The 26,771-nt window shown below is 42.1% G+C and overlaps 1 protein-coding gene across 3 annotated transcripts in view; it reads left to right on the top strand.

Annotated features, from left to right (window-relative positions):
- dennd1b (DENN/MADD domain containing 1B) overlaps positions 1-26,771 on the top strand; it is a 137,861-nt gene that overhangs the window by 61,431 nt on the left and 49,659 nt on the right. For 2 of the 3 annotated variants that reach the window (XM_037769162.1, XM_037769161.1), the window contains exons 6-13: positions 1,088-1,157; positions 2,890-2,970; positions 4,259-4,318; positions 8,391-8,444; positions 9,022-9,132; positions 17,120-17,220; positions 19,468-19,513; positions 21,126-21,227. In XM_037769162.1, coding sequence (XP_037625090.1) covers positions 1,088-1,157; positions 2,890-2,970; positions 4,259-4,318; positions 8,391-8,444; positions 9,022-9,132; positions 17,120-17,220; positions 19,468-19,513; positions 21,126-21,227 — 625 coding nt within the window. The remainder of the gene's footprint in view (positions 1-1,087; positions 1,158-2,889; positions 2,971-4,258; positions 4,319-8,390; positions 8,445-9,021; positions 9,133-17,119; positions 17,221-19,467; positions 19,514-21,125; positions 21,228-26,771) is intronic. The other variant, XM_037769163.1, reaches the window with a different exon arrangement.

The raw sequence follows: 26,771 nt of genomic DNA, 5'->3' as shown, positions 1-26,771 counted from the left end.
ATGTACTTTTGATTGATTTGCTCATTTTGGCCACTCATTTATTTTTCAACCCTGAGTTCAGACAAGTTAATGAAGCATTAATGGGAGTTTCTGTTTATATCATCGCCCTTATCTAGAATCATTATTCATGCAGTGTTCAAAACTGCATGTTAAAAACCTCAAACTAGATACAAATTCAATACATTGATAGGACACCGTGTTTTTTTTTATTATTATTGATTGCATAACATTAATGAACTGAGCCCTCTTTTATGCCAAAAAAAAAAAAAAAAAGGTTGGCCATCTTCCACCTAGAAAGCAAGTTGGCCAAGAATATGTCAACTTTGTAAAGAAAGCCATGCTGCAGATGCTTTTAGCTTATGGTGGGTGTACTCCGTGATTAGCTTTAACACAAACACCGCAGTATAAATTATTTTGAGCTTGTTAATGAATTTATTTATTTTACATTAATTGCATAAGGCAAATTTTTTTTTAATATGCGAAGGGCATAAGAAGAAGAGGCACAGAGAGGGGCAGGAGGAGGAGGGGGAGGCAGGAGGCATCTTGGGCTGCATTTTTGTTAAGCCTGTGCATCTGTGAGCAGCATGCTTGTAAACCTTACCATCCCTCCGCATCACATGAAAGCTATTTTTTTTTGTTAAAGAATCTCAAATCCATTGTTTGTCTGTTTTTTTCCTCCTACCCTCCCTTCTTATTGGCTTAAAGGGCAGACATGACAGGAATCCTTAGCATGCGGTGGGCCTCGGTACCATGAATGTCGTAATACGGGCTAGATAGCATTTACTTTTTTTCCAGTGTAGCATTGACTCTGTGCTTTAGAGTAGCTGGGAATCCATTATCAATGACCTGTGTGCATTTGATCCTTAAGCAATAGCCAGTACATACACACAGTAATATAGCAAGGCTATACATTATAAACTCAGTGCTGTTTACATATTTACTGTCCAGCAGATGGGGGAATTATTTATAGACATAGTGATGACTGAATCTCTCTACATTTATGCTGAAGCACATCCTGTTTGTTTATTGTAGAAGATGATAAACTGAATTTGTCATTAATACATTTGTCACTCTCTTGCTCTTGCAGTTATCTACCATGGTTTGAAATCTACTACAAGCTGCTAAACACTCTGGCAGACTACCTTACAAAACAACAGGTAATCATTATGTATTTCTAATTATATGTGGTGCAGTGTAAGTACATGGTAAAAATAAGACGTGGCGGTTTGATTTGACTGAGAAACAAGCACACAGTTTAGTGTTTTTGAAACTGTACTGTGGTTAAAGATATTTCCCTCCATTCTGTTCTTCTTCTTCTGCATGTTGTCTTTTGTGTGGAAGTTTTGTTCGCCGTCTCGGGCTCCACTTGGCTCCTGTTGTTAGCGGCAACAATGTTGACATTTCACAGACCAAACGCTGATCTGACACTGGAAGTTATTCCTGATGATTTACTGGAAAACAAATCGTTACGAACCCCCCACACACACACACACACACACACACACACACACACACACACAGACACAAACACACACACGTACGTACACACGAATGCTCGCACTTCACAAAAGTCTTTTCCCCTGACTATTCGCTGCATTGTACTAGCAAAGGGAGGGGAAATGTAAAATATGCAACAAACTGGGGAGATGTGCGGCGTCGAGCGCAGAGGGTGTAGGTGATGTTCCCATGTTTAGACTGAAGCGAGAAGACGAGGGAGGGAGGCAGAGCAAGGGAGAGACGCAGAGAGCTTTGGGACCGCTTTCAATTGTCATGTAGTCACTGCTTCTTCCAAGACCCTTAAAGAGCAATGATCAGGACGGAGAGGCTTGCTAAAGTAGACAATCACAAACGCATAAACATTCAACACATTTCTGTGATTGAGAGGCGGGATAGTCTAATATAGAGAGAGACAGACGAGTAGAATAGACCAGTTTGTGTGTGAGGAAGAGAGAGACAGAAAGATTGCTGGAAATCCTGGGTGACTGAAGTGTTAGTGTGCATGATTTGGTTTCTATTTACCCCGCTGTCCGTTCCAGGCGAGAGGGAGATGTTGACAGACGAGGGAAGACAGAAGAGCGATGAGGGTTTAAGGCGAGGGGTAAATGAACTGTTTCCCCAGGCCGTGTTGCTGACCATGCGTGTGAGCATTGAGCCTCTCATGACAGGAGGCTGTTCGATTGCACACACCCTAACGCCCCCGCCCTCCCACCCTTCTCCTTCTCTTACTGTATATTGCCGCCCATTCCTCTCGAGTTTCTGTTTCCTTCTGGCTCGCACATATATATATACTCACACGCATTTCCTCAAACAAGCAAGGGTTCGTAGCCAAACCAAAACAAAAGTTCTCTGAGAGGGCGAATAGAAATCTAAAACAAACAACAACCTCTGCGTTCGCTGTAGTTAGTTTAGTTTAAGTACAAGTTGCAAACTGTTTGTTCAGTTTCTCCTCAGCCAGAGGCCCGAGTGTAAATAGCAATCTTGTCGCAGGGCTCATAAATGCTGGAAAGAATAATCTCGGGGCCTGTTCTGTGGTCAAGCTAGCTCTCTCTGACGGCTTCTTAAAGCCCCTGTCTTTGGAGCGGGGGACCCCCGCTTAATTACTGACAGCCCCTCTTGGCCGTAAATCAACGCTGGCGGATAATAAGCGTCTGCAGCCCTACGCTCAGCCGTCTTTTAACCTCGCCATTGCTCGTTAAACATATGTCAGTCGGAAGTTTTTGGAGCCCTTCAGGCCTCGCTGCAGGATTGCCCTCTGGTCTGCAGCAGCGCCTGTCCCAGCACCGTTGTTAAGATTGACACATAACTCATGACATCAACAAAACAAGTAAATAAAATTCATGTGTCCTTATGTTTTTTTTTTTCCTTTTGTTGTTTGTTTCTCTCCCCCAGGAAAATGACTTGAATGACATGCTGAATTCTCTCTATGATCTGCCTGTGCCAAAGCCCTTCACGCCAGTCAACCTGAGTGTGGTAGGTATAGATCTCATATTCCCCCTTATCAGAGGCAAGACAGCTGAGAGTAGAGCTAGAAAGAGGGACAGGTAGGTTACTGTAGTAGTGTGTTGCATCAGGAAGGAGACTGCAGAAAAGAAGAGGTTGGCTGAAGAAAGTTAAAAGTAGAGCGAGAGACACTAAAGACAACATTTATAATAGAAGAAAAAGTGGAGACAAAAGGAGGAATAATGAGGAATAAAATGAAATTGACACAAAGACGAGAGGAGGAGACAGAGATGGCATAAAAACAGACAGAAAAAAATAGGGCAGACAGGCAAGAACGGGGAGAGATCGACAAAGCACAGAGGTTGAAATGGACGAGATAAATGAGGGAATGACAGAAAGCGGAGAGCAGGAGGAGGTTAAGAAACGCTAGGTAGGAACAGAGAGACACAGAGGGCCCAGGACTGACACTCTGTTTGGAAACAAGAAGTGGCGCTAACAGGTTTTTGTGTGATAAGCCCGGGCTGGACATGTTTAAACTCGAAGGGTCCTCTCACAACTCGTCATGTCTCCCGCTTATCAAACGGCTTAACGAGCCCGGGTCCCTCAAAGTCAGCCGGTGGTTGTGTTAACTCTGACACAATCTCTCCTTGTGCGTTCCCAGCTCCTACATAAAACACTCACTCTTAAACAGTTTTCGCTCCCGTAAGCCTGGCCTATATAAGTAGAATGTAATGATTTTCAGTGGGACTGCTAAACTCATAGTGTTTTGTTCACTAATGTCTTTATTTTTGAGTTGCTTAGACTCCACACCGTAATGGGATCAAAAGAATTTCAGTATTAGCCTTTGTCCTTGAGGACCTCCACTCCTTTTTTTGGACCAATTAAAAAAGAAACTCTGGGTCTTTTTCTGCGGCGTAGGTCTCAGAAGGATACGCATCTAATTACACAGATGAATTTACACCATAACAAGACTAATATGAGGTAATCAATACATCTATATGAAGGTTAACAAGGTCAGTAAAGATTCCTTGTGATTTTATTTTTTCTTTGTGTCAGTTTTTTCTATCAGCTGTATGTGTGAACAAAATCTTTTCATCTGCATCTCGGAGCTTCATTGGAAAAGAAGCCCCGGAGAACAGAGGTGATGGCTCCATGTCTCTTCTGGAGAAGCCACTAGTTTGATATTTAATTGATGAAGCAGAATTATTCCCTAAAAGAGTGTTTTTTGTTTTATCATGGCAGCCAAGAAGAAGGATCATTGTCCCCTTTCATGTATGAACCCTGTTTTGTTCTCTATCTCCCTCTCTCATTGTGCAAGAATGAGCAGTTGTATATTGCCACTGGGCAAGTACTGAGAGATCGGCGAAGCAAGGAGCCGGTGAGTGGAGGGGAATGAGTGAGCGGCAGAAACGGGAGGAGGGAAGGCTGCTATGAAATATGAAACCGCTGCTGTACTAATCGCATGGGAGCCGCGGCTTTCCAATTTGGCCAAATAAGCTGCGCTATCTTTTTAAATATAACAAAAACAAACTATCCTGGGCCTTGGTGTATGTTTCTTCTCCTCTGGAAAACAATCAAACTTTGTAAATGATTAATGCCATTCCACACTGCTATATTCTCTCTCTGAATATCAAAAGTTTTTTTTTCCCTCTTTATGTTTAAAGCAAAGGCAATTGTGCTCAAAAAATCTCCTTGATGCCCCTCCAGTTAACCCACTTTCAATGTTTTTATACAAACATGTCTTCGAAAGAAAAAGAAAAATGCAGATAAGCAAGCAAACAGCCAATGAAAGCCTGGGTTGAGTTGAGGAGCATGGCTTGTGATTATCACAGTGCCATGAAATTGTAGACCAACGGGGAAACATTATTTAGCACACAGAACACAGGAAAAGAAAGACAGAGAGACTGTATGTATGGTTATTATGGGGGGGTTGTTCTGTGCCTCAAGTCCCTGATCTTTGATTACAATTTTATTTATTTAATTACTCTTTTATTTCATTTCAGTTATTCTATTATTAGGCTTCTTTTCAGTCAACTATGAATATGCTTCCCTTCCCGCACACAATATTGTTTATAAAGATGACAAAGGAGCAAAGATTTTAAAATCAACTTGCCTAGAAGTTGAGGGATTATAGGCGATGTAGCATTGAGCTCAATGTAAAAAGAAAATGGCAAAGCAGGTCAGGATTACAGCGGAAGCAGAATTCAGCTCATCTGTACCCTCATTGCATACCAGTGTAAGAGTGAGAGTTAATTAACAAGCTATGATAGGAGCAACAGTTATTCAAATGTGAATTTTTATGATCCACTGTCATCTTATAATGATTTTACAAAAACTAAGAAGTCCTACAAGTGCCACTGGAGTGTGAAAATGTGATCAGGAAAGAGCTCCAGATAAGTGAGCTTTACTGTGAAACATTTGACTTCATTCAAGTGTAAGTCATTTAAATGTATAAATTCAAATATACTTTCTCTTACAAGCATTTTTGTATCTATAACTATCTAGTGTATTTGTGTATTTTTTTAAAAGTCGGCAGCTAACCACTAATGCTAGCGGGGCCTCGTTCATTCCTATAAAAGTTGCTCAGTGGCACATGAAGCAAAAAAAGCTTGACTACTGAGTATAAAATTACCCGGATCATCCGGCGATTTACCGCATCCATTGGGCCCATAGAGCAGGTGCACTAGCGTTTCCTTTAACTCCGCCTCCCAGCCCTCGCTCCAGCCTCGGTCTGGGGCTCATTCACATGAACGGAGGAAGGAAGATAACTCTGGATTCAGCTATTAGTGCATTTTACAACTTTTAGGACCTAATGATTTAAATGAGGGCTATTTAAGTGTTCATACTGGGAAGTTAAGTTACGTCAAACAAAATATCTGCTGATTTACAGACGTCTCTTTCCCAATATAAGTCTATGGGAAAACATATTTTTTGGCCCAATGGCATCACTTGACGGACACGGAAGTTGTATTTCCACCGTTTGGCCATCATGTAAAGTTTTCTCCAAAGACATATAAATGATTAAAAAACGTTTATATGTGTAAAAACTTACATACAGTCCCTTTAACTTCTGTAGCTGCTACTGGAAACAGGAAACAGTAGAAGAGTGCCTCTGCTCAATTCTAACAGATTCTTTACTTAATGCAAAGACCTCTTTAACTGCAATGTCAAAAATTATGTTGTTTTTTTGTAGCTGTTGAGGTGTAATGGTAGCTGTGCAAAATATGCATGAAAATATGTCTGCAGTAATTTAAACATTTAAACAAATTCACTTGCCATAAAGAAGGGGGCGTAGGAGTTGCTTATGCTCAGATATGCTCAGTATTTTTTGTCCATAAAAACAAATCTCAAAAGGCAAAGCCTCGGGTGTTGGTTCCAGTTTAGTGTTTGTGTGCGCTGCATGTTCATCGCTTGACTACAGCAATGACCGTCCGCTGGGAATATGATGATTGTTTACTCATGATAATTGTTTTCACATTTTTCAGTCTAAATGCACTTAAGGGTGTGAAACATTTTAGTTTGTTTTACATTAAACATGTTCCAATGTTAAACACAGACAAAACGTAAGTGGTTATGTTCTGCCATTACTTTTTCTTCATTATTACAGTCTGTTAATGCTTTAACAACTTAAACACTGTCACTTAAGACTAATAATCATCATTGTTTTAACTGTTGGTAATTGGATTTTTAGCAATTGGTAGAAATTTGAAATTTCCCACTGCTGTTTAGGGGTCTAAGAAAATATTGATACACTTGAGTATCAACAATATTGTGTTTTGTGATACTGTGTCGATTCTCAAAAACACTATTGATTTCTAATTAACAGTTTTCATGCAAAGATTCATAGCAGACAGATTGCACAGTAGTGCTATGCTGTTGGATGCTACAGGGACTGTGATAAATGCAAATGCCGATCCCACTGTTCTGATTTTACTCAGATGTTATGCATATAGCAGAGTATTGTTTATACTATGACATTTTCCCTAAAATCAGATTAAAAAAATTGCAATATATGAATCGTAACCCCTGAATCACGATACATGCCGTATCGCCAGATTCTTGCCAATACACAGCCCTACTGCTTTATGGATATTTAATTTTGAGAAATTTCAGTGTCAGGCGCCAGAGCAATACAGACCAGCAGCACTTTATATAATGAAATGTGCTCACGGCTAAACACTAATTATCTGACATTGTTGAATCTGTTAGCTAAACAATGCTAATAATAGATAAGTGATGTCATGGGAGAGAGCATTGTTCAAACTGACACAGATTCAAGTCAAATTGTCACGACCCTGCTCGCCACAATAAGCTGATATTTTTCCATTGTTGTGGATTTTCTAAATTCCATAATTTACTGTCTGACTTCACTGTGACAGGTTTTCTCTCTTCTGCGTTCGCATGTCTCTATAATCAAAGACGTCTCTCTGTCTCGGTGGTGGTACTTTCGGTGGGGTTGCTGATTTTGAATGACTCCTCTTATGTTTGCATACTCTTAATCATGTTGTTTGTTATGTAATGTATTACTGTTAGGTTGTCTTCTGTTTAAGGCATTTATTCGTTCCTATTTATTCCTTTCAAAGCTCCTTTCAAAGTGCAGATTGTTTCCTAATCAGGCTGAGGTCGTGAATGCAATGCTGTTTTGCAACCAACTCTCAGGTGTAGGATGCCATTTTTCCTGCCACAAATCAAACAACTATTAGAGAAAACACTGACTGTGTAATAGCCTGACATTACTTGTTCGACAATTTGCATAACAAGCAAATAGTAATCACAACTTTAAACACTGTGAAGTCTTAGAAGAGGAAATCAATTTTAATGTTTTACTCTACTGTGCGAGTATGTACTGTAGACGCTAAAGCGGATTTAAGCGAAGACCTGCAACAGATGGTCGAGTGCAGGCCTTGAGAAACGCAGGTGTACTTCGGATACAGGAGAGTCAGTGTGTGAGAAACACAATAGTGTGTTTGAGTTGGTGCTTTGTCTACCTGTCTCCAAACAGCACCTCTCTCAGGCCCCTTTGATCTGAACACTGAACCTGCCCTGCTCTCCCAAAGTGAGACAGGCAGCCCTGTGATCCTCTAAACAACCTGTGTGTGTGGATGCACATGCGCCACACATGCACGCACTGTGTGTTGGTGCTCCGCGAGCCTTTTTAATGCTTAAATAAAGACTCAGTTTTCCACCGGAGACATCACCCCAGTCTGTGTCTACGGGGAGCTGAGCTGCTATTGAGCTTTCTCTGTTCTGTAGGCCTGATAAAAGCATTGCCACAGTTCAGACACCAGCTCAGCAATTCATATAGACAGAGCTGAGGATGAGCCATAAATCATAGAACAAAGTGAACGGCCTTCCCCCCCTCTCTTCCCCTCATTCTCTTCTGTGTGAGTGGTATGCTTCACTTGTGACCTTCCCTCTTCTTTCTCCTGCATGTTTGTGTGTTTTCACAGCACTCCTACTTCATCGCCCCGGATATCAATGGACTGCCAACTATCCCTGAGAGCGTAAGTATTCATGGAGGAAAGAAAAGAGACAAAAGGAGTTAAAGAGAGATGCCTCTCTTCTGGAAACATCTCTGCCTCTAATCGTTTTTAATCAGATACACTTGTCACCTTTTGAAATTATTGCATCATGCTCTTGTTTCAGTTTTTATCTCCCGTGGTGCTTGCTTGTACTTTTAATGTCGAAGTTCAGTGATTGCCGTTGGTATTAGAGGATTCAAAGTGAACACATGTTCTGTTTTTGATTATGTATTCAAATTGTAGCTCGAGCATTGAGCATCCCACGTCTTTATGACAAGGGACACCAGATGAAAACATCAATCATCTAACAAATTCAAGCATTGATTGATAGGTTATCTATTCTCCAAACGTGACTACATCAGATGGTTTAAATCTGTACTTCTCATTCCTTTATTTTTTACTGCAAAACAATATGTGCAAAGACGGAAGTCCAAGTCTTTTTACAGCCAGTACTCTGGTTCTCTCTTTATGGCACACTCACTGTCTGTAGCATTGACACTTCACTGTAAGCAAGGACAGTTTGTTACCTGCACATCCTTCTGCTCCTGTCTATCTCCAGAGGAACCTGACAGAGTACTTTGTGGCTGTGGACGTCAACAACATGCTCCAGCTCTACGCCAGTATGCTGCACGAACGGCGCATCATCATTACCTCAAGCAAGCTTAGCACTGTGAGTCCATCCCTTTCCCCGAGTCATTTCTCTCAGCTGCAGTCAGTTATCAGCTCTGTCAGGCACGAGGGGGAAATAGGTTAGAAAACAAACACTGCAACCGCTTGAAGGATGAGCTTCCTAAACATTTAGTTCATGTTGAGGTGAAGCTCTCAGTCATAAAAAGTTTAGCTTTGTGTTTTCATGTAATATGATGTAGGATTCTTGTCAGCTATCTCGCTTGCATCACAAAAAATGATCTCATAATAGGAGAAAATGTTGCTAATTTACAGTCATGAAGAGTCACAGTTGCTATTTTTAGCTTCTTATCAAATTCAGATACCGATTTGCCCTCTTAAAAAAAAAAAAGTATATAGCTCAAATATTGGGACCGTTTCTTAGATTGAACATGATTCTCTTCATCAATAATCCAGCAGGATATCAAACCCTAATTAGTACGATGAGAATATTTATCTGACATGGCTACGCTACTTGTACAGAGAGAGTTGAACTGATCTGTCTGCCCTCCCCACACCCCCCCTCTTTTCCCGGGCATCCTGCAGTTAGACAGCCGCACTATCACCGCGCTCTGACAAGCTGTGAAATCCACACTAAAGCTGGATTATATGTGACTGTTTGTCTTATAACTGCAACATATTAATGGCCAAAAAAAGCCCTAAATTATCCGTTATTGCGTGCCTTAACTCTCTCACATAATTTAAAGTCCCTTCTGTGTGAGGGAGGAAATCTCTCGGTGTCTTTCTTCCTCCCTGTGTTCCTCATTCCAGCCTCCCCCCCCCCGTGTTATCTGTGTGGCTGATGAAGCAGAGCCAAATGTTTATGACAGATGAGATGGGGAGAGGGAAGTGATGTCATCCAAGTCCTATCTGTATCTGTAGCGTAGCTGGTCCTGCCTTGGTATCTACAAGGCTGCAGAACAGCCGGAGGGGCCGGTGGGTGGTGATGGGTGCTGGAGGGAACGGTACCCAAGGTCTCCCATAGGAGCTATAATCAGAGAGAGCTGTACAAAATTACCCAGCCCTCAGAGAATATCACCTGTCTCCCCTCAGCTCCTCAGACCAGCGGCACTCCGCTCAGGGTCTACGCTGCACACTGTGCCGTGACACGAGGGTTACACGATGTAAATTATCAGACTCAAGGGTGAAGGTGTTTTTCTTTTGAGCAGGAAGAGAGGGGGTGGGGGTGATATTTGTCTGTGATTTATAGTTTTCTGCAGCTCTGAGACTAATCTCGGCTTGTTTTTTTTTTTTTAAATAAATTTATGCCGACAGGATTTTTTAAGAGCTTTCCACGTCAGACCTTTACCTCTGTAAACCTTTCATCCTCTGCAATCCTTCATCCACTCATCTGTCTATCCATCCATCTTCCTCGGGGAGAGAGGTGTTTTGGTTTGGTAGCGATATATGTCAGGCACTGTAGTACAAAGGTATTTTCACATCTCCGCTGGGATTACGAGCAGGCCTGATGTTATTACTGCTCCTGTGATGCGTTATTTCTGCTCTTGGGTAGAATGACCTCCTAGTTCAAGTGGAAATGGCTGCCATGATTCTGGAAGTGTATACGTACTTAACTGCACAAAAGCCCGGCTCATTATCCACACCACTGCCTTGTGATCAAATGTCTTAAAGGATGGGAAATATATAATTAACGTCAGAGTTTGTCAAAAAATGTTTGTTAAAGTGAGTGTTAGCAGTCGGCGGATGGACAGGTAGTATTTCTATAGTCTGCTTGCCACAGATAGAGGATGTATGAGAGAAGGTATTGTTAGTAACATCGTTAGTACCATCCAGCTGCTTTCCACCACCTCCGCCTGTCCAGCCTCTCAGCCAAGCAAAGAGAAACAGGGAATAGAAAGTGGAAAGAGACACACACACACACACACACACAGATATGCTGCATTTATTCTGCCTGCTCTAGGTGCTGCCTGTGTTAAAGCCCCCGGTGAACCCAGCGTGTCAGTCTGCCGGTACATGGCCGGCGCGTCTCGCAAGCAGCCAACAGCAAAGGAATAAATCATGATCTTACAACAATGCGTCAGTTGACTTATTGCTGTTTCGTGACCGGAGGTGAATGGTACCACTGTTTTAAAGGGCCGGTCGGCGGTGGCGCAGGGGCGGGAGCCAGCCGAGCGTGCAGCCTTGTCATAGGGCCGTATAATAGGGCTGCATCGGCCCTTCCTCTAACTAGTCAGCTGGGAGGACCCCACCACCATCGCCCCACCACCCTCCGCGTCTTTCATCTGCCGAGGCCCCCCAGCTCTCGAGCCCAGCCTCTGCCCCAGCCTATCGCCCAAACTCACACAGCCCGGGCCCCGGCACCGGCTGACAGCAGCCCTCTCATCAGCCTGTCAGGCCTATGCTAACAAGGAACTATCCATCCACCATGCCCTAGAGTGCCAGCTGTCTCTCTGTTTCCTGCCTCTTCCTCTGTTCTTCCTCTCCTCTCTTTCCCTGACTTCTCTACTTTCTCTCTATCTTAGTTATTCTTCCTCGCTGACATATTATTTTCTGTCCATCTGTCTCTCGCTTACACCGCTCTCTCTCTCTCTCTCTCTCCCTCTCTCCCTCTCTCTCTGACTTTGCCTCCCTCTTCCTGGGTGTCTTAATGCGTCTCTCTGTTGTTGGGCATCTGCAGAACATCGGGACATCCTTCCCCTCAATAGACTTATCTCAGCCCCGTGCCATGTGTCTGACTTGTGTGCCACTGCGAATGTGTAAGTGCACATGTGTGGGTGTTTGTGTCTCTTTTGCATGCATCTGTTTGTGTGTCTGTGTGGCGCTCACAGGTGTTTGTACCTTATGTCTTGTGTCTTTCCGTGAGAGAAGTCAGTGACTGTGTGTGCATGTGCGGGAGGGCCGGCGTTAGCTGTTACCCGTGTCGTCCTGCGTGCCCTCTTCTCTCTCTCCCCGTGCCACCTACTTGTTTGTGGCACACCTGCGTTGTGCCGGGCCTGACACCGGCGTTTGTCAACAGAGGGAGAAGCAGGGTGCGGGTAATTGGCGACTTACTCTGTGCAGGGGAGGGGGAGAGGGAAAGGCCAACACAGCGATAAACCAACAGGAGAAATGAGGGAGAGGTAGCAGTGGACAGAAGGCAGCAGGATGAGAGGAGGGAAACAGAATAAGAAATGAAGAGCTGGGATGGAAATGAGGCTGGGAAAGGAGAGGAGAGGATTGAATTTGGATAGTGCGTAGGGACAGAGTTGGAAGGAAAGGCTAGTGGAGGGGAAATGAGTGTTTGAGGCTGGTGTGAAGAGGTCAAGAGCGACTGTTGATACCATTCCTCCTGTCAAATTGAATTACACTGCCTGCAGCAGCAGCTATTTGTCTCACACTGCGCTCTCGCTGTTATTTAACATGTGCGATGGGTTCCCTCATCTAAAAGTATGTAAGCAGAGGGAATGAGTGTGTGTTCTCATCTCCATTACTCTGCCGTTTAATATGAAAAATATGTGAAAGAGGTGCATCGAGGCCCCCGCGGTAGCAGTTTCTCCATGTTATGTCTGCGTTTCACTTCAACATGTCCAGCTGCTCAGGTAAAGAGGAATGGTGTGGGTGGAAACACACTGCTTACTGACAGTCTGCACAGCTCAGAGTTGCGGTGTTGAGAAGATCTGAGGTCCCCGGTGGGTTCAGCTCTTTAAGGAAACAGTTTGTCTGAATATGGTGATGTAGGAAAACGGAGAGCCGTCAGAGGAGTTGGGGTATCTGCCCACATGTAATTAACCATTTGTTAATTGTGTCAATCGATGTGTCATAATCAAGCGTCAACCTCCGGTGCTGAGAAATGAAGCCAACGTGGAAGTGACAAGTTCTTTGAATAGCCACTCGAGGCTGGCTCCGAAAGCGAGTCAATCTCCTTTGACCCCCATGTTAAAATGACTTTACAGCAGAAATAAACATGTTTACAGTCTGGTACAAAAAAACGGTTTTGGTCTCTATAACTAATTTTCCTGTATGGGGATGGATTTTTATACAACTCACCCATTTAAATTATATTAAGGCTTAAAGTTTGGCATACTTGAGGGCGTGGCCACTTTGAGTGACAAGTGGGTGTCACACCAGGTCTCTAGCTGTTAGCTGTCTGCTCTGCTGCGTCACCCGGCCTCCGCTCCACCGACGATCCACCACTTTGCCCATATTTGGATTAGCCGGAGATTAGCCGAGACTGTGTCGTCACTGCCATGGCCGGACCCACCCACTTTGAGCTTCACAACGGCCCTTCAGAAACCTCTTGGTGACGTCATGGAGACTACATCCGTATTTTATACATGGTCATAATACAGCTTGCAGAAAAAACAAACATATTAGCCGTATCCCTATTCCATAGTAGTACATAGGGTTCAAAAGTGACAGAGTTCAGTGTCTCAAACAAGTGTGCATAAAAAAACAGTGCTGTTGATGGACATTATTGTCCCACAATGCATTGCATAAAAGGAAATGGGGGAGCTGCTCGCAGCTGGAAAGTATTAAAAGCAATTGTAGATGGTGGTAAAACAGCTTTGTGAACACGGCAGAAAACAGAAAATAACTACTAAAACTTTGAAAAACAGTTTAATGTCTATTTGTGAAGTTTAATTGGTAGTGACATTCCAAAGTCCCAGTTTGATTGACACATTGTTTCATTTCCTGTTTGTATAAAATTATTTTTTTGTATACTAACTGCAAAAATAGTATGCTGAGACTTTCAGTAGTACTTACTGTATACTATTAGTATGTCGTATGGAATGGGACAGACTCACACTCAGACCCCATTATTGACCTCTTAGCTTAGGTTTATTGCTACTTCAAAGTTGAAATGCAAATTGTATCTCTTTACTTCTCTCTTTCTTCTTCCCCCACTTTTCTCCTCCTCCTCCTCTCCATCTCTTTATGTCTCTCTTTTACTGTCTCTCCTTCCTTTAGTCCCGTTGAATGGATCTTGGAAAACCAGTGTTAGCGTGGACACTTTCTGTCTCGGCTACAGCGCACTGAAAAAGCTCTCAGGGCAGAACCAAAGACCTTGACTGCTTTTTGAAGCAGGCTGTCGCTGTATAATCGGTTAGCTTCTCTCAGAGGAAGGGGGAACACACACACACACACACACACACACACACACACACACACACACACACACACGCACAGTGTAAGAGGCAGGCAGCCCCTCATTACCGGGCAGAGCCCTGGTCCCTGAGGACTGGACCCAGCACCTAATCCTGTATTTGTTCTTGGGGACTGTATCTGTGATTCTCCATTGAATGGAATATTAAGCACCCAGGTCTTTTGTGGAGCGTGTAAGCCATTTGGCTCCACTCATCTATTATTTATCAGCCTGGCAAATATTTTATCAGCCTTAGCCTCTCATGACCCACTCTCATGTGAAGCCCCCCCTCCTCTAAATGAAGAAAAAAAAAAAGAGGTTTCTCTTTTTTCCAATTTATCTTCCTTTTACTTTTTGCCTCGTTCGTTCTAAAACCTGAACAAGGACACAGGGCTTTGTATTAGGCTGAATTAGAGAAGCAAATATGTGAACTATTCCTCTGGAGTTCCCTCCAACTGCCTTATCTCAGGCACACTGCCACCTCCATCGCTTTGGAGATAGCGAATAAAAGAAAACATATCTGGATTTGCTTTATAAATCATTATCTTAGTTTCAATAACCCCTCCCCTCTCGGCCAACTCCCCCAAGCCAGCCACCCAGCCTGAGAAGAAGAGAAGCAAAGAGAGAGAGAGACTCCTGTTTTCCCTTTCAACCTGAGAGTAAATCATGCCAGTTGGGGGGCTCACCTTGAGGCCTGGTGGAGATAATTGGAGTTGGTTAGCGAGGTGTTCTGTGCCATTACCTCCTGGTACCAGCGAATGGCTGGGGCTTGTCTCGCACTCCCAGAGGAGGAATACACTCGCCTGTTGGCGCTCTGCTCAGTGTGTGCGCGTGTACGTATGTGTGTATGTATATCCACCGCCGGATCGCTGACCTCCCTTCATCACAATTTAATGGCCCCTTACCGTCCTCGCTTTGGAAAAGGGGAGAAGGGTTGCGATGGTTTTGATAGTAGCTCTTCCACCAAGTGCCTCACTTTCAGACATTAATATTCATAGCATTGATTTATTTTCAGAATTAGCAAAAAAAACAAACTGTTTGCCGGGGAATTAATCCTGACAGGAGTGTGGCATTGTTGTGTTTTATTTGAAGACGGCAGGCAGCGGAAATATGCATATGCAGATACACAGAGCAAGACACCAATTAAATGTTGATTAAGTCCTAACTATTGTGGGACCGGGTGTGTGAGAGAAATGCACGGAGACAATAAAAAAAAGATCATGGCTTTTTTTTTTTTTTTCTAGCCGATGTGAAAAATGAATGCAGTTAAAAACAAACATGCATGGAGGGAGGACACACACGAACACACACACTTTTTGTTTGAGGCTTTTCAGATGTCCGGTCTTGATGTTTGGATTCAGAGGGTGGGGCAGTCTTTCTCTTCCTCTGGCAGCGGTGGTTTTCAGTCGCCAAGCTCGCCCGCTTTTGGCCGGTCAATTGTGACACTGTGTGTGTCAGCGAGCACGAGGTCTCCTGGTAGTTGTGCGTATGTGTGTGTGATAGTGTGATAGTGTGTGTCCGCTTCACACATTGACTGTGAAGCTGCAGCAGTGTAACGGCGGCTGCTGCTCCGGGGTCCCGGCGGTATTGGCCTAGCCCGCAGTCTCTCTTGGCTAACTCATGTTTCATTCTTTGGCAATTTGCCCTAATGAAGTCCCGCAGGAGCCCCTCAGACCTCTGTTCTCTTTCCATATTTAATCATGTTATTTTAATCTGGGGGATGAGCTAACGCCTCTTTCCCCTGCCGTGTCTGTGTGTCTCTGTGTGTGTGTTGCAGGTCATTACTATAGCTGGGTTTTCATGAGATGGGATGTCAAGAGGGGGGTGCCGGTTTTAAGACAATGGGAGACTTTAATTTTATGTGTAATGTTGGTTTGACAACGTAGAGAGCTCCTTTGAAAAAGAATGCCATCTTCATGTGATTGCTTCTCATTATTTGTTAAAAAAAAAAGGAGCTTATTTTCTCTTTAATTTCTTGGTCAGAGTGGTCGGGGTAATTTTGATTTTTATGGTTACTGTCAGCACTGTTTTGGGCTCCTTTTGTTGTTTTTGTGCAGGTCACAGCACAATTCTCACTTTGACATTGAATTGAAAAGCAGTTAATTATGAACACTGGGCTTGTATTTGCTCTCTGTTCAAACCAGGTTAGAATCTGTGCTTTGATTTATTTTTTTATTAAAATGTGCAATAGTGGCGATGTTATTGCAGCGATGACCCGCCACAAATGAATCAATATGGAGGACACATTGTTCTCTGTGTGTAAAGCATGTGTTGCCTTTCTTCATGTCAGTACTTTTTCTTTTCACCTCCTCATCAGTCTGTCTCTCCTCTGCTTTGTTTCTGTCATGACTTTAAGACAAGGCTCCTATCAACTGGTTGATCTCCAGCTTTCAGTTTCCTCCTCCAACAATAGCTTGCAGGTCGTGTTCATCACAACAGCACCAGACATGTCGGTGCATCACGTTCTTTTGTTTGTGAGCAAGATTAAAGGCTAACTCAATGAAATCAAACACATCAACACAAAGCATCACCACAGCAACAACCTCGATCAGACTTCTAGATTTTTTTTTTTTAAAAACTGGATATTAACAGGATGTTGTTTAGAAGGAAATAGAGCTGTGGTTCTTCTGCTATAGACTTTGGCAGTGTAGAAACTTAGTTGAATAAGTTGTAGAAATGTATTGGAAAGAAAAGAAGACAAGAAATATATTTAGCTCAAAGATATTTTTACTGTTTTTTAACTTTTCTTTGGCAATTCTTTAGACTGAAATCACACAAACCTTCAGTTAAAATCTTGAAACTACCAGTAAACATAGAGCATAGCAAGTGTATTTCCTTTTCTTAGTTTTTGTGTTGCCTTGGAAAGTCGTGTTGAGTTTGTTCTTTGCTTCTTTCTCTCTCTGTGTAGTTAACTGCATGTGTCCATGGTGCGGCTGCTCTGCTCTTTCCTATGTACTGGCAGCACATCTTCATCCCTGTGCTGCCCCCGCATCTTCTGGACTACTGCTGGTAAGGCTGACCACCTCTGAAACACACACATATACACCAACACCGTCAGGATCATCATAATACGTGTTTACACCCCCACCTTTTCACGCCTTCCAACACATGCACGCTCACACACACACCTGACACATAGACACACACACTGTGCCATGTGCGCTGGTCATGCATCGAGCTCTGCTGCTAAAACCTCGGTGTAAAAGTGCAGACACGCCTGTTCACACGTTCTCCGAGTCGTTCTCACGATTCCACTCGGCGGTGCGCCTTCTCCCGTGTGGCCCCTCGACATGACGAACGACCCGGATCACCTTGCTCCATATTTCATGCCAGCGCTAGCGCCACGCTCTCATCATCTTCGCCCTCTCAGGGGTTCATTACCACCCGTCCAGCTCAAATCCAACAAATCTGAATGGGCTTGATTGACTGAACCGAGAGCAGAAGAAACGGCTCATCTACAAACGTACATGTGTTCATATCGACTTCAGATATGTACATATATATATAAAAAAGCAGTGGAAAAAGTCAGCTTATGTAAAAGAAGCTGTTTTTCATCGAATCAGTTTGGATAGTGCGTACTGTACAGTGCTTCACCATAAGGGACACGTCAGCTTCAAAAAGCTCTTCATCACTGACAGTAAAATGTGATTTTCAACACTCTGTGAAGACTCATCATTATCTGATTTAATCATAGGGGTATCCTCCATCCATGCTCTGACGAGATAACTAAATTATATTAGATGCTGTGTGTGTGTGTGTGTGTGTGTGTGTGTGTGTGTGTGTGTGTGTGCATGTATTTGTGTAAATGTTAAAAGTCAGTATATTCGTGAAACGGAGAAGACGGCGGCTAAAGAGTTCAGAGCTACAGGCCTGCTGTTTGTTTTGCTGTTGCTGTAAGTTGATTACAAGCCTGCGGTTCTGAATCATTCTGGCCAGGAACACACTGACCCAAAGCTCTCCGATTATTGCCTCCTCTGTAAACCTCATCATAAAAATGGTTTCTATTATTTGACTGTTTTTGTTGATTTTATTCGTCTTGGTGGATGGGAAGCGTACACTATGATTCAGCTTTTCCTTGCCACTAACTTTTCAATATGAAGATAAATATCACATAAAACAACAAGTATGACAAGATAATAACGGTGCAAAGCTTGTTGTTTTTAGGGTAAAATAAAAACATTTGACACTACAACCCTTTAGTTTTCTAGGATATGATGCAAGTCTGTCTGTGCTTTCTGAATTTACCATTTTGTTAGAAGAAATGTCCTGCAAAAGCATTTATTGTTTATATTATTTTTATCATTATAATAGATAATGGTAGTAATAAGAGTTGTAGCATTAGTATTCTCAGTATTTCTCTGTAATGTCTTTCCAGGTAAATTAATTCTTACTGAAGTTTTAGACCAAAAATTACAAAACCTTTTTGAATCATATTTTAACTTTTAAAGCAACAAGTGAATGAGTGAAAATCGAAAATACTCAGAGTCAGAATGAAGGAGAAACTTGTTTGTTGTTTTTACCTGGTAATTATATTTATTTTTTAAAAGCCAGTCCAGTAGCACCAGATCAATTTGCCTGCCCGGCTACACACATCAGTTAATCTAATTGTTTTGAGAGTCATGGGGGTTCTTGGGAAAAAAATGTTGAAGTGTGATTTGTAGTCGGCGGCTGTGCCCCACATGTGATATGATTGGGTTAAAGCTCAACATATGGATGATAATTGGTTTTGCTGCGATTGTGTTATCTCATGTAAAGTTAGTTAGTTTCAATGCATCCAGTGCACATCTGTTGCATTACAGTAGTTCACATCATTTCTAGCAGCTAATAAAAAAAATTTTACTTTTAAAATAGTCTTGGCATTTATTCTTATTTTTTATCATTCAGTATATTTGGTGTAATCACTAATTGTTTTTAATTTTATTTTTCAAATTAGTGAAAAAGTTAAAATAATCACAAGTTATATTACAACCAGATTGTATCTTCAGATTGCTAAAAAGATAACCGCATACTGTTTACAAAATATAATAATACAGATAGAAGCACCCAATCTTCACCTGGAAGAGGCTGAGATTTATGTTAGTTTATGGCTTTATAAATAACTAAAGATTAACACCCTTAACATTAAGCTTTTTACTTTTTCAGATGAGTGTGTGAAATGTGCTGTGCTACTGTAGCCTCCATAAATATTTCTTTACTGCCTGTACCCATCTGATATTGATATTTCTCACAGCTTTGTTTTCCTCTCTCCATCCACAGTGCCCCCATGCCATACTTTGTGGGAGTTCATCTTAGTCTGCTGGAGGTACGTTAGTTAATCTCTGGATATGTGTACATACTGTATATGCATATAATTGTACATCATTGTACAGTATGTGCATATTTATACATGCTGCTGCAAATTGATGTATATATGTGAAAACTCTGTTCTGTACATGTTATGTTAAATGTAGATGTTTCCTAATTTGCTTCAAATATATTTTATGAATTTTAGGGGATTTTCTTAAAAAGAACAACCAAAAAACATTTAGGGATGATGCTGTAAATGTATTAGTTTTCCCTCTCTGTATTGTAGATATGGTCAGTGGTCTAATGCTGCGCCTCATTTGTTGAATTGTTTTCTTAATTTTGGTATAAAATATTTGAAATTTCAGTTAGGCAATTTTTGGCATCTTCCAACACATTGAATCAAAGAAATTGACAGAATGTTTTTTCCTCTTTATCTCCCTGTCTTCTTGCTTGTGTGCATTCTCATAACCAGAAGTACAAAAGACAGAGAGAGAAAGGCAGAAAAAGCATCTGCGAACAAAGAGCTTTTCTACTTCATTGTTAAACCCTGTGTGTTGGTTGGGGGGCAAGCCGTCACCGGCGCTGCTGTTGTGTGTGAATGCATGTTGCACGCACGCGCACATTTGCACTTGTGTGTAAGTGTTGGTACGTAAGTGTTTGTGTGTGTGTGTGTGTGTGTGTGTGTGTGTAATTGTGCAAATGCATACGTTGTAATGCACATATGTGTGTGTGTGATATTTGTCTGACAGTTGCAGCAGTGGCAGTATTTATCACACTCTGCATCCGTGACAGACCCCCTTTCCGCCACTACATAATTAGTCCAGATCAGCATGTGAGCCTCCACTGCACAGGCTGTCACAAAAGTGACAAACTAGAAATTCACACACTATGCTGCCTCTCCCCCCCCCTCTACACACACACCTGCCTCCTGCATCCTGCGCCACACTGAAATAATAGTTGAATTTGTCGCCATCAGAATGCACACAGCACAGCACAGCATCACCGCGTTGTTGTTGATGCATGAGGTTTCGATGCTGTGTGGAAAATGTTTGCGCAATGCAATTGTTTCCTCTCAGTGCCATTCTTCATTTTGTGAGCATGTGTGTGTCTTTACAGTAAAGATGTCCTAATATATTTTTTTTCCTACGTGCCATATTTCATCGTTAATCGTAAAGGAGTGTGATGACAGTGTGGTTTTAAATGTGACCGCTGTGCTTTTTTTCCTTCCTGGGGCTTCAGTAGAGAAATGACTTTGTCTGCTAGGAAACACACCTAGGCCACACTTTTTCAACTACATTTCATAATTTGATAATTAACCAAACTATATTTCTCAGGCTCTTTGTTATTTAAAATATGTAAAACATAAATGATTCTACCGATTTTCAATAGTAAATACAATTAATGGCTAAAAACAAATAGGTTCACTTTGAGAAATAAGGCTTCAGTTCCATTATGCAGAAACAGAAAATATTTTTTAAATTGTTGAAATTATAAGAACTTCTAAATGCAAAGTTAGACATGTTGTTATAATATTTACAGTTGGAAATGTATTCCATATTGTGAGATGGTGATCAGAGTTGTTTTAAATTACTGTGCTGCTGATAACACTGGGCATTTCCTCCTTTTAGAGAGTACGCAGCCGATCACTGGAGGATGTGGTCATTCTGAACGTGGACACCAACACCCTGGAGAGCCCCTTTGATGACCTCCACAACCTGCCCAGTGACGTGGTGAGACACACACACACACACACACACACACACACACACACACACACACACACACACACACCTTCCAGAGCTTCTCAACCTTTATTGTCTCAACACACATGACACACAGAAGGTTCGTTTCTTCCTATTTCACATCGAGTCTCGCGCCCACGTGCACAAAGAGAAACATACACAGACAAACACACACATACACATGCAGAAACTTGTCAAAGTGCGGCTCTGTCCCCTCCCCACATCATTAATGACTGCAGTACTGGCTCCTCAGATTGTGGCTGTCTAAAGTAAACTCCCGTCGCGTCGTATGACGCTTGAAGGCGAACAGCATTCCCCGACCATCAGAGGCTTGTGGGGAAAATGTGCAACTCCCTTCCCTTCATCTCCATCCATTCTAATCATTATTTCACAAAGTCTTGCATTTCTGCCTGCCCACTGGCACGTTTCTGAGAGCGGGAGATAGGAGGAGGGGACGAGGCAGAGAAGAGAAGAGAAAAGGCAGAGATGGGTGATTTTCTAGGGGGAGAGAGTGGGAAGAAGGGGGCCAATTACCAGTGTGGGCAGTGAAGCCACCTGCCAGTGCGGCGTCTCTTTAATTAATGGAGCACTGACGCCGGTCAGTGCTACAGGAAGCATCGCCACGGCGTCGGGGTCACTCACACATTTACACACATTCTCACACACACACATGGAGAACAACACACGTGCTTGTCTTCCCCGCCTTTGTCGGAGTAGGAATCTGTTTGTTTAGCTGCTTTTTTCCCGGGTTTATGTATTAAAGCTGCTCTGTGAGGCCCCGCTGAGGCTGCGGACGCACCATTACCCACACTGCTAACAGTATATTCTCAGGTTCCACCGCCTACCGGACTCCTGCCTTGCCCGCCATATATAATTCAATCCACTGCCCCACAGACTCCAGACCTTGTCACACACTCCCACACTTCTCTGGTTCTCCTGATTTAGCACCGCTCAGCCTACTACGACTGCTATAGCGTGCATTAATGCCTCCTTACAACCAGCAATGATGCCATCTTTTCCCTACATTTTATACAATTTCCTGCCTACTTTTTAGCCTTCCTGCCTTACTGCTTGGCTGCTCGAATTTCATGACACCTGTCTGCCTCCTTGTCTCTCTCTCTCAGAGTACTTACCGCCAGCCTGGACGTTTCTTGCACCCGCTGTTTGCTTCTCCTGCTTCTTTGCCTGTGTGCCTCCTTCTTCTTCTCACTTCCTGCCTGCCTGCTTGCTTTTCTGCACCCAGGGACTCGAGCCCTAAATTAAATTGCAAACTGAGTTTGTCATGAAAAGGAGTCGGGGCTTTTGAAAAGCGACAGAAGCAGAGAGAAAAGCCTTTGTCTTTGCCGTGTGATAAATTAAGTGGCAGGCTCAGAGCCTTTTCGCTTTGATCCCCTACTCACCATTTTTCTTTACTAATGACAGAACATAGCCCGCATATCATGTCAAATTACACCACCTGAAACGGAAAACCTCACTGGTATTAATATATTTATTGCAACAAATTGTTGTTGTTTTTATTCCGATTCTCTTTTTTCCCCCCCGTCTCCTCTCATCTTTTCACCGGGGCTAGTAGATTAATAAGGAAGCGAGCAGGTACTAATTGAGTGGAATTCCAGGTCTCTTGTTAGTTTGCTTGTTAGTGATGAGGACACGTCACATGGCATTTGATGTTTGTGTTTACACACGAGGAGATGTTCGAGGCATTGTGCGGTTTGTCAAACAGAGGCCTGAAATTTTGATTAATGCTGAACGACTCTCTGCCTGGGCTGAGCCGCCGCGTGTCGTTTCTGAGCTATTAAAACACTCTTCATGTCTCTCTAATTCTCACTGTAACGCTGGCTGCTTAACACTCAGGCTTTATTCAGCGTGAAACCGAGGCCCTGAGACCTATGAAGTAATGATTATTCTCCCTTTTAAAAGCCCAGCATCACTTTGTGTGAATATATAAAGCATGAAATGGATTAAAAAGGTAAAGGCCACAGGCAGTTTTTGTGCGTCTTTTAAGTCTAACTAAGAGTGAAAACAAAAGCGCTCTGATGTTGATTTAAGCAAACCTTTAGAGATCCGTCTAATTACGGCGACGCAGGCTGTGAGCACATGTGGACTCTATTACGCGGCCCGGCTGACCAGTGGCCGTGCTTTTAGCAGGTTCAGAGTTCACAGTTGTCCTGAATTAGCCGAACCCTTTCAGACAGGACCCCTACACCGACTCCACTAGTGCCCGCCCCTTAATGGTCTTTCCTTGCAACTTCACACATAATATTTAAGATTTATTGACTATTACAAACGCTACCATGCCAGTAGCGGTTCCGTTTAGCAGAAAAAGGAAAGATCTGAATAACAGAGTAATTGGTAACGGGTCAAAAAAGGATGCAACAGTCTTTTCGAGAAATAAATTAGAAACATCGTATGAATCAAAGGTTCAGCATTAATGTACTTTTGTCCTGGATTTGTCTTTTTAAATGCATGGGGTATGTTTCAACAGTGGCAATAAATTAATCACATCAATCTATTTATTTTTCCATTTTCTTTGTATTTATTGAAAGTCATTTTTAAACATTTCTTATTTTAACAAGTATATTTTTGGTAGCTTTGTATAAAAAATAATGCAGATCAAGGAACTTTTTTGTTGCTTTATTTGAGTTTGTGCTTTTTTGTTATTTCGGATAAACATTGTGATATTATTTTTTATTTATTTATTTTACATAGTGTATTTTTAGCAGGATTTTGCATATTTTAAGACTGCCTGAGTTGAACAGAAAGTTTCAATAGTTTTTACACATTAATAAATCATATTAATCTCAGAGAGACTGTGCTCATGTCAGTAAAATCAATGTGTTGACAAGCACACTGAAAAGAAATATTCAATAAAAAAAGCTTCTTTTTTTTCCCCCCTGTAAGATCAAGGTATTTTTGTTTCTCTTTCTGAGATCCACAGTTCCTCTTCCTCACAGAGATTGCGCTGATAAAGTTATAATTGGCTTTTTGGTTGGTGGAGCTGTTTACCGCGCTAGTCATTAAAAGTATCCAAGAATAGCGAATTAGGAGTCTGTTAATTCTGAAAACAAACAGCGTGTGACTGAATCAGATTTTCATTTGATCCCGGCAATTGATCTCAAACCAATGACGGAAGAATTTTTTTTTTCATGTATTATTCTTTCTGTGCCACACATTCAAGGTGAGGTGCTACAATGCAGCTTACATCTTTATTTTCAGATGCTCCCTCTCACATCACAGCCTAATTCCTTCTATTCTCCTCCTCCTCTGCCTCGCGCTACTTTGCTGACACCGTGTACCCATACATTCCTAGCCCTCGTACATTTGATCATTTGTATTCCCAATCAAGGGGGGAATTTACAGCGTACACTCCTACTTCCTGTATTTCAAGCCTGCATTTGGAGGTTTACAAATGAATGAGGGGGTTGAGGTTGTGTCTGCGCGCCTCTCCTGAGATCACCTGGCACACTTAATCAAACATCGCGGCTTTAATTTGGTGTTTCAGTTTCCGATGCTCCCAGAAAACAACATCTACATCATCATCTACTGCAGCCGACAGCAGGCAAACAGACACACACACACACACACACACACACACACACACAGAGACACCTACACATTGTCGGCCAGGAGCGTTCATCAATGACATTCAGATCTAGTTCACGAGTAAACTTTTGCTACTCACAGGTTTTTGGTATGTCCACCAGATTCCCCCATTTTCAGTTTACAGCTTTCATTTTCACTAGTGTCTTCCCAGTATAGAGGAGCCACCCACAGTAAAGCCCCTCTCATGCTGTACTAACTACATGTTAGCTCAGTGCTGGGAACGTGGTTGCTCCACCTCGGTTACTTTACTTTACCAGAACCAGTCTCAGCATCTACAACACATAATAACAAGCTCCAAAGTACTTGTTGTTGTTGCTGTTGGGTGTAGACTAACTGCAAACGTCGAGATCTGTTCATTTGAAAGCTTATTTTACAGGTTACGATTGTTTTAGATGGCGCTGCTGAACTGTGCGTACACTCTCTCTCTCTCTCTCTCACTCTCTCTCTGCAGTGTTACAGCCCCTCATTTACTCATGTGGAGTTTAAAAAGCAGCACTTCATTTTCACATACTCGTTCTGCCGGCGGTTCGCTCCGGATTAGGAGTCAAAAAGAGAGAGCAGCATCACCCACTGCGTTAGTTATTGAAGTGAGAGATGACATTTAGCTGTAGTTAATTATGTATGCAAAACTCAGCCGCTCAGCTGCTATGAGAGGTCAGCTTGACAAAGTAACCCCACACCGGGGAGAGTCTCATGGCAATGAGATAGCCCTATTAAAACACACACACTGAGGGTCTTTTTTCTCCCCTTGCTTTCTCACTCTTTTTTTTATTTCGCTTGACTAATGTATTGTATTGCATGTACTTAACAGCAGAACAACATACTGAATAACTAAGAATTATATGTCTCACTACATGCCTTAATAGTGCTATTTTAGTCTCCCTGTTTTTATATATTTATTTGCTAATTTAATAATATTTGCTATCGTACCAAAGACAAGAAGATAGTGATCGTATGCGGTTGGTTATGAGAGATTGTAGTTAACTCCACCCCATTAACTAAAGTAATATCCCCATTATTGTGCGATTTACCGTAAGACTGAAAATAGAGGTTAATTTAAAAATAAATAAATCATAAAATACCTTTGTTTAAAATTGAACGAAAGAATGAATTTCATAGATCGCAAGTTACACTGTGCACATGCATGTGTGAGAGTATTTGCCGGTTCTCCGTGTGTCTTTGTTCAGATTTGTGTGTGTGTGTGTGTGCGTGTGTGTGTGTGTACAGTTCAGACTGCAGCACATCAAAAGAAAGTGGGAGATTTTCATAACTATTTTTTTTCTTTGTAGTTCTTTAATTGCGTCCCCATGGCTTTCTTTCCCTGGACAGAATCTTAAACAAAACATTCTTTTTTTGTGAGAAGAAAACCCAACTTTTTTATTTATTTATTTATTTAACAACAGACAAGTGTCAGGGTCGTTATTCAGGAGGGTTTTTTTAAGCTCTAGTGAAAATTTAGAGGGAAATTCTAAACATATATTCAGAGTTTTTTGAGCAACTTATTTTTTTTTTTTTCATTTACCTTTTTTTTTTTTCATTTATTCAATAGTAAAAATAATATTGTCAGCCAGGCTCTTCCCTTTTGTCATGTTTTGTTTTCTGCTTTTGTTGTTAACTAGAAGTGGAAGTAAATGATATGTCCAGTAGTTAATTAACAGCATAGACCAGGTTTCATGCTCTGTGTGGTTTCACTGATTATATAAGCACTTTTTATAGAAATTAGGGATGCACCGACCCAACTTTTTCAGTCCCGATACGGATGCTGATAGCGTTACCTGGGCTTTGGGTATCGGCTGTAACCAAGTACCGATCTGATACCAGTGTTTAATTAATAAGCTGTATGCCTCACTGAGTGACTGAGATCATTCTTTTATGTGTAAGGCAACATCAGGCTTGACTTAAACGTTGCTTTCCTAACTTTGTAAAACA

The sequence above is a fragment of the Sebastes umbrosus genome, chromosome 5, assembly GCF_015220745.1.
Source record: "Sebastes umbrosus isolate fSebUmb1 chromosome 5, fSebUmb1.pri, whole genome shotgun sequence".
NCBI lineage: Eukaryota > Metazoa > Chordata > Actinopteri > Perciformes > Sebastidae > Sebastes > Sebastes umbrosus.
The sequence above is the reverse complement of the archived record's forward strand: the minus strand, read 5'-3'. Positions and strand labels throughout refer to the sequence as shown.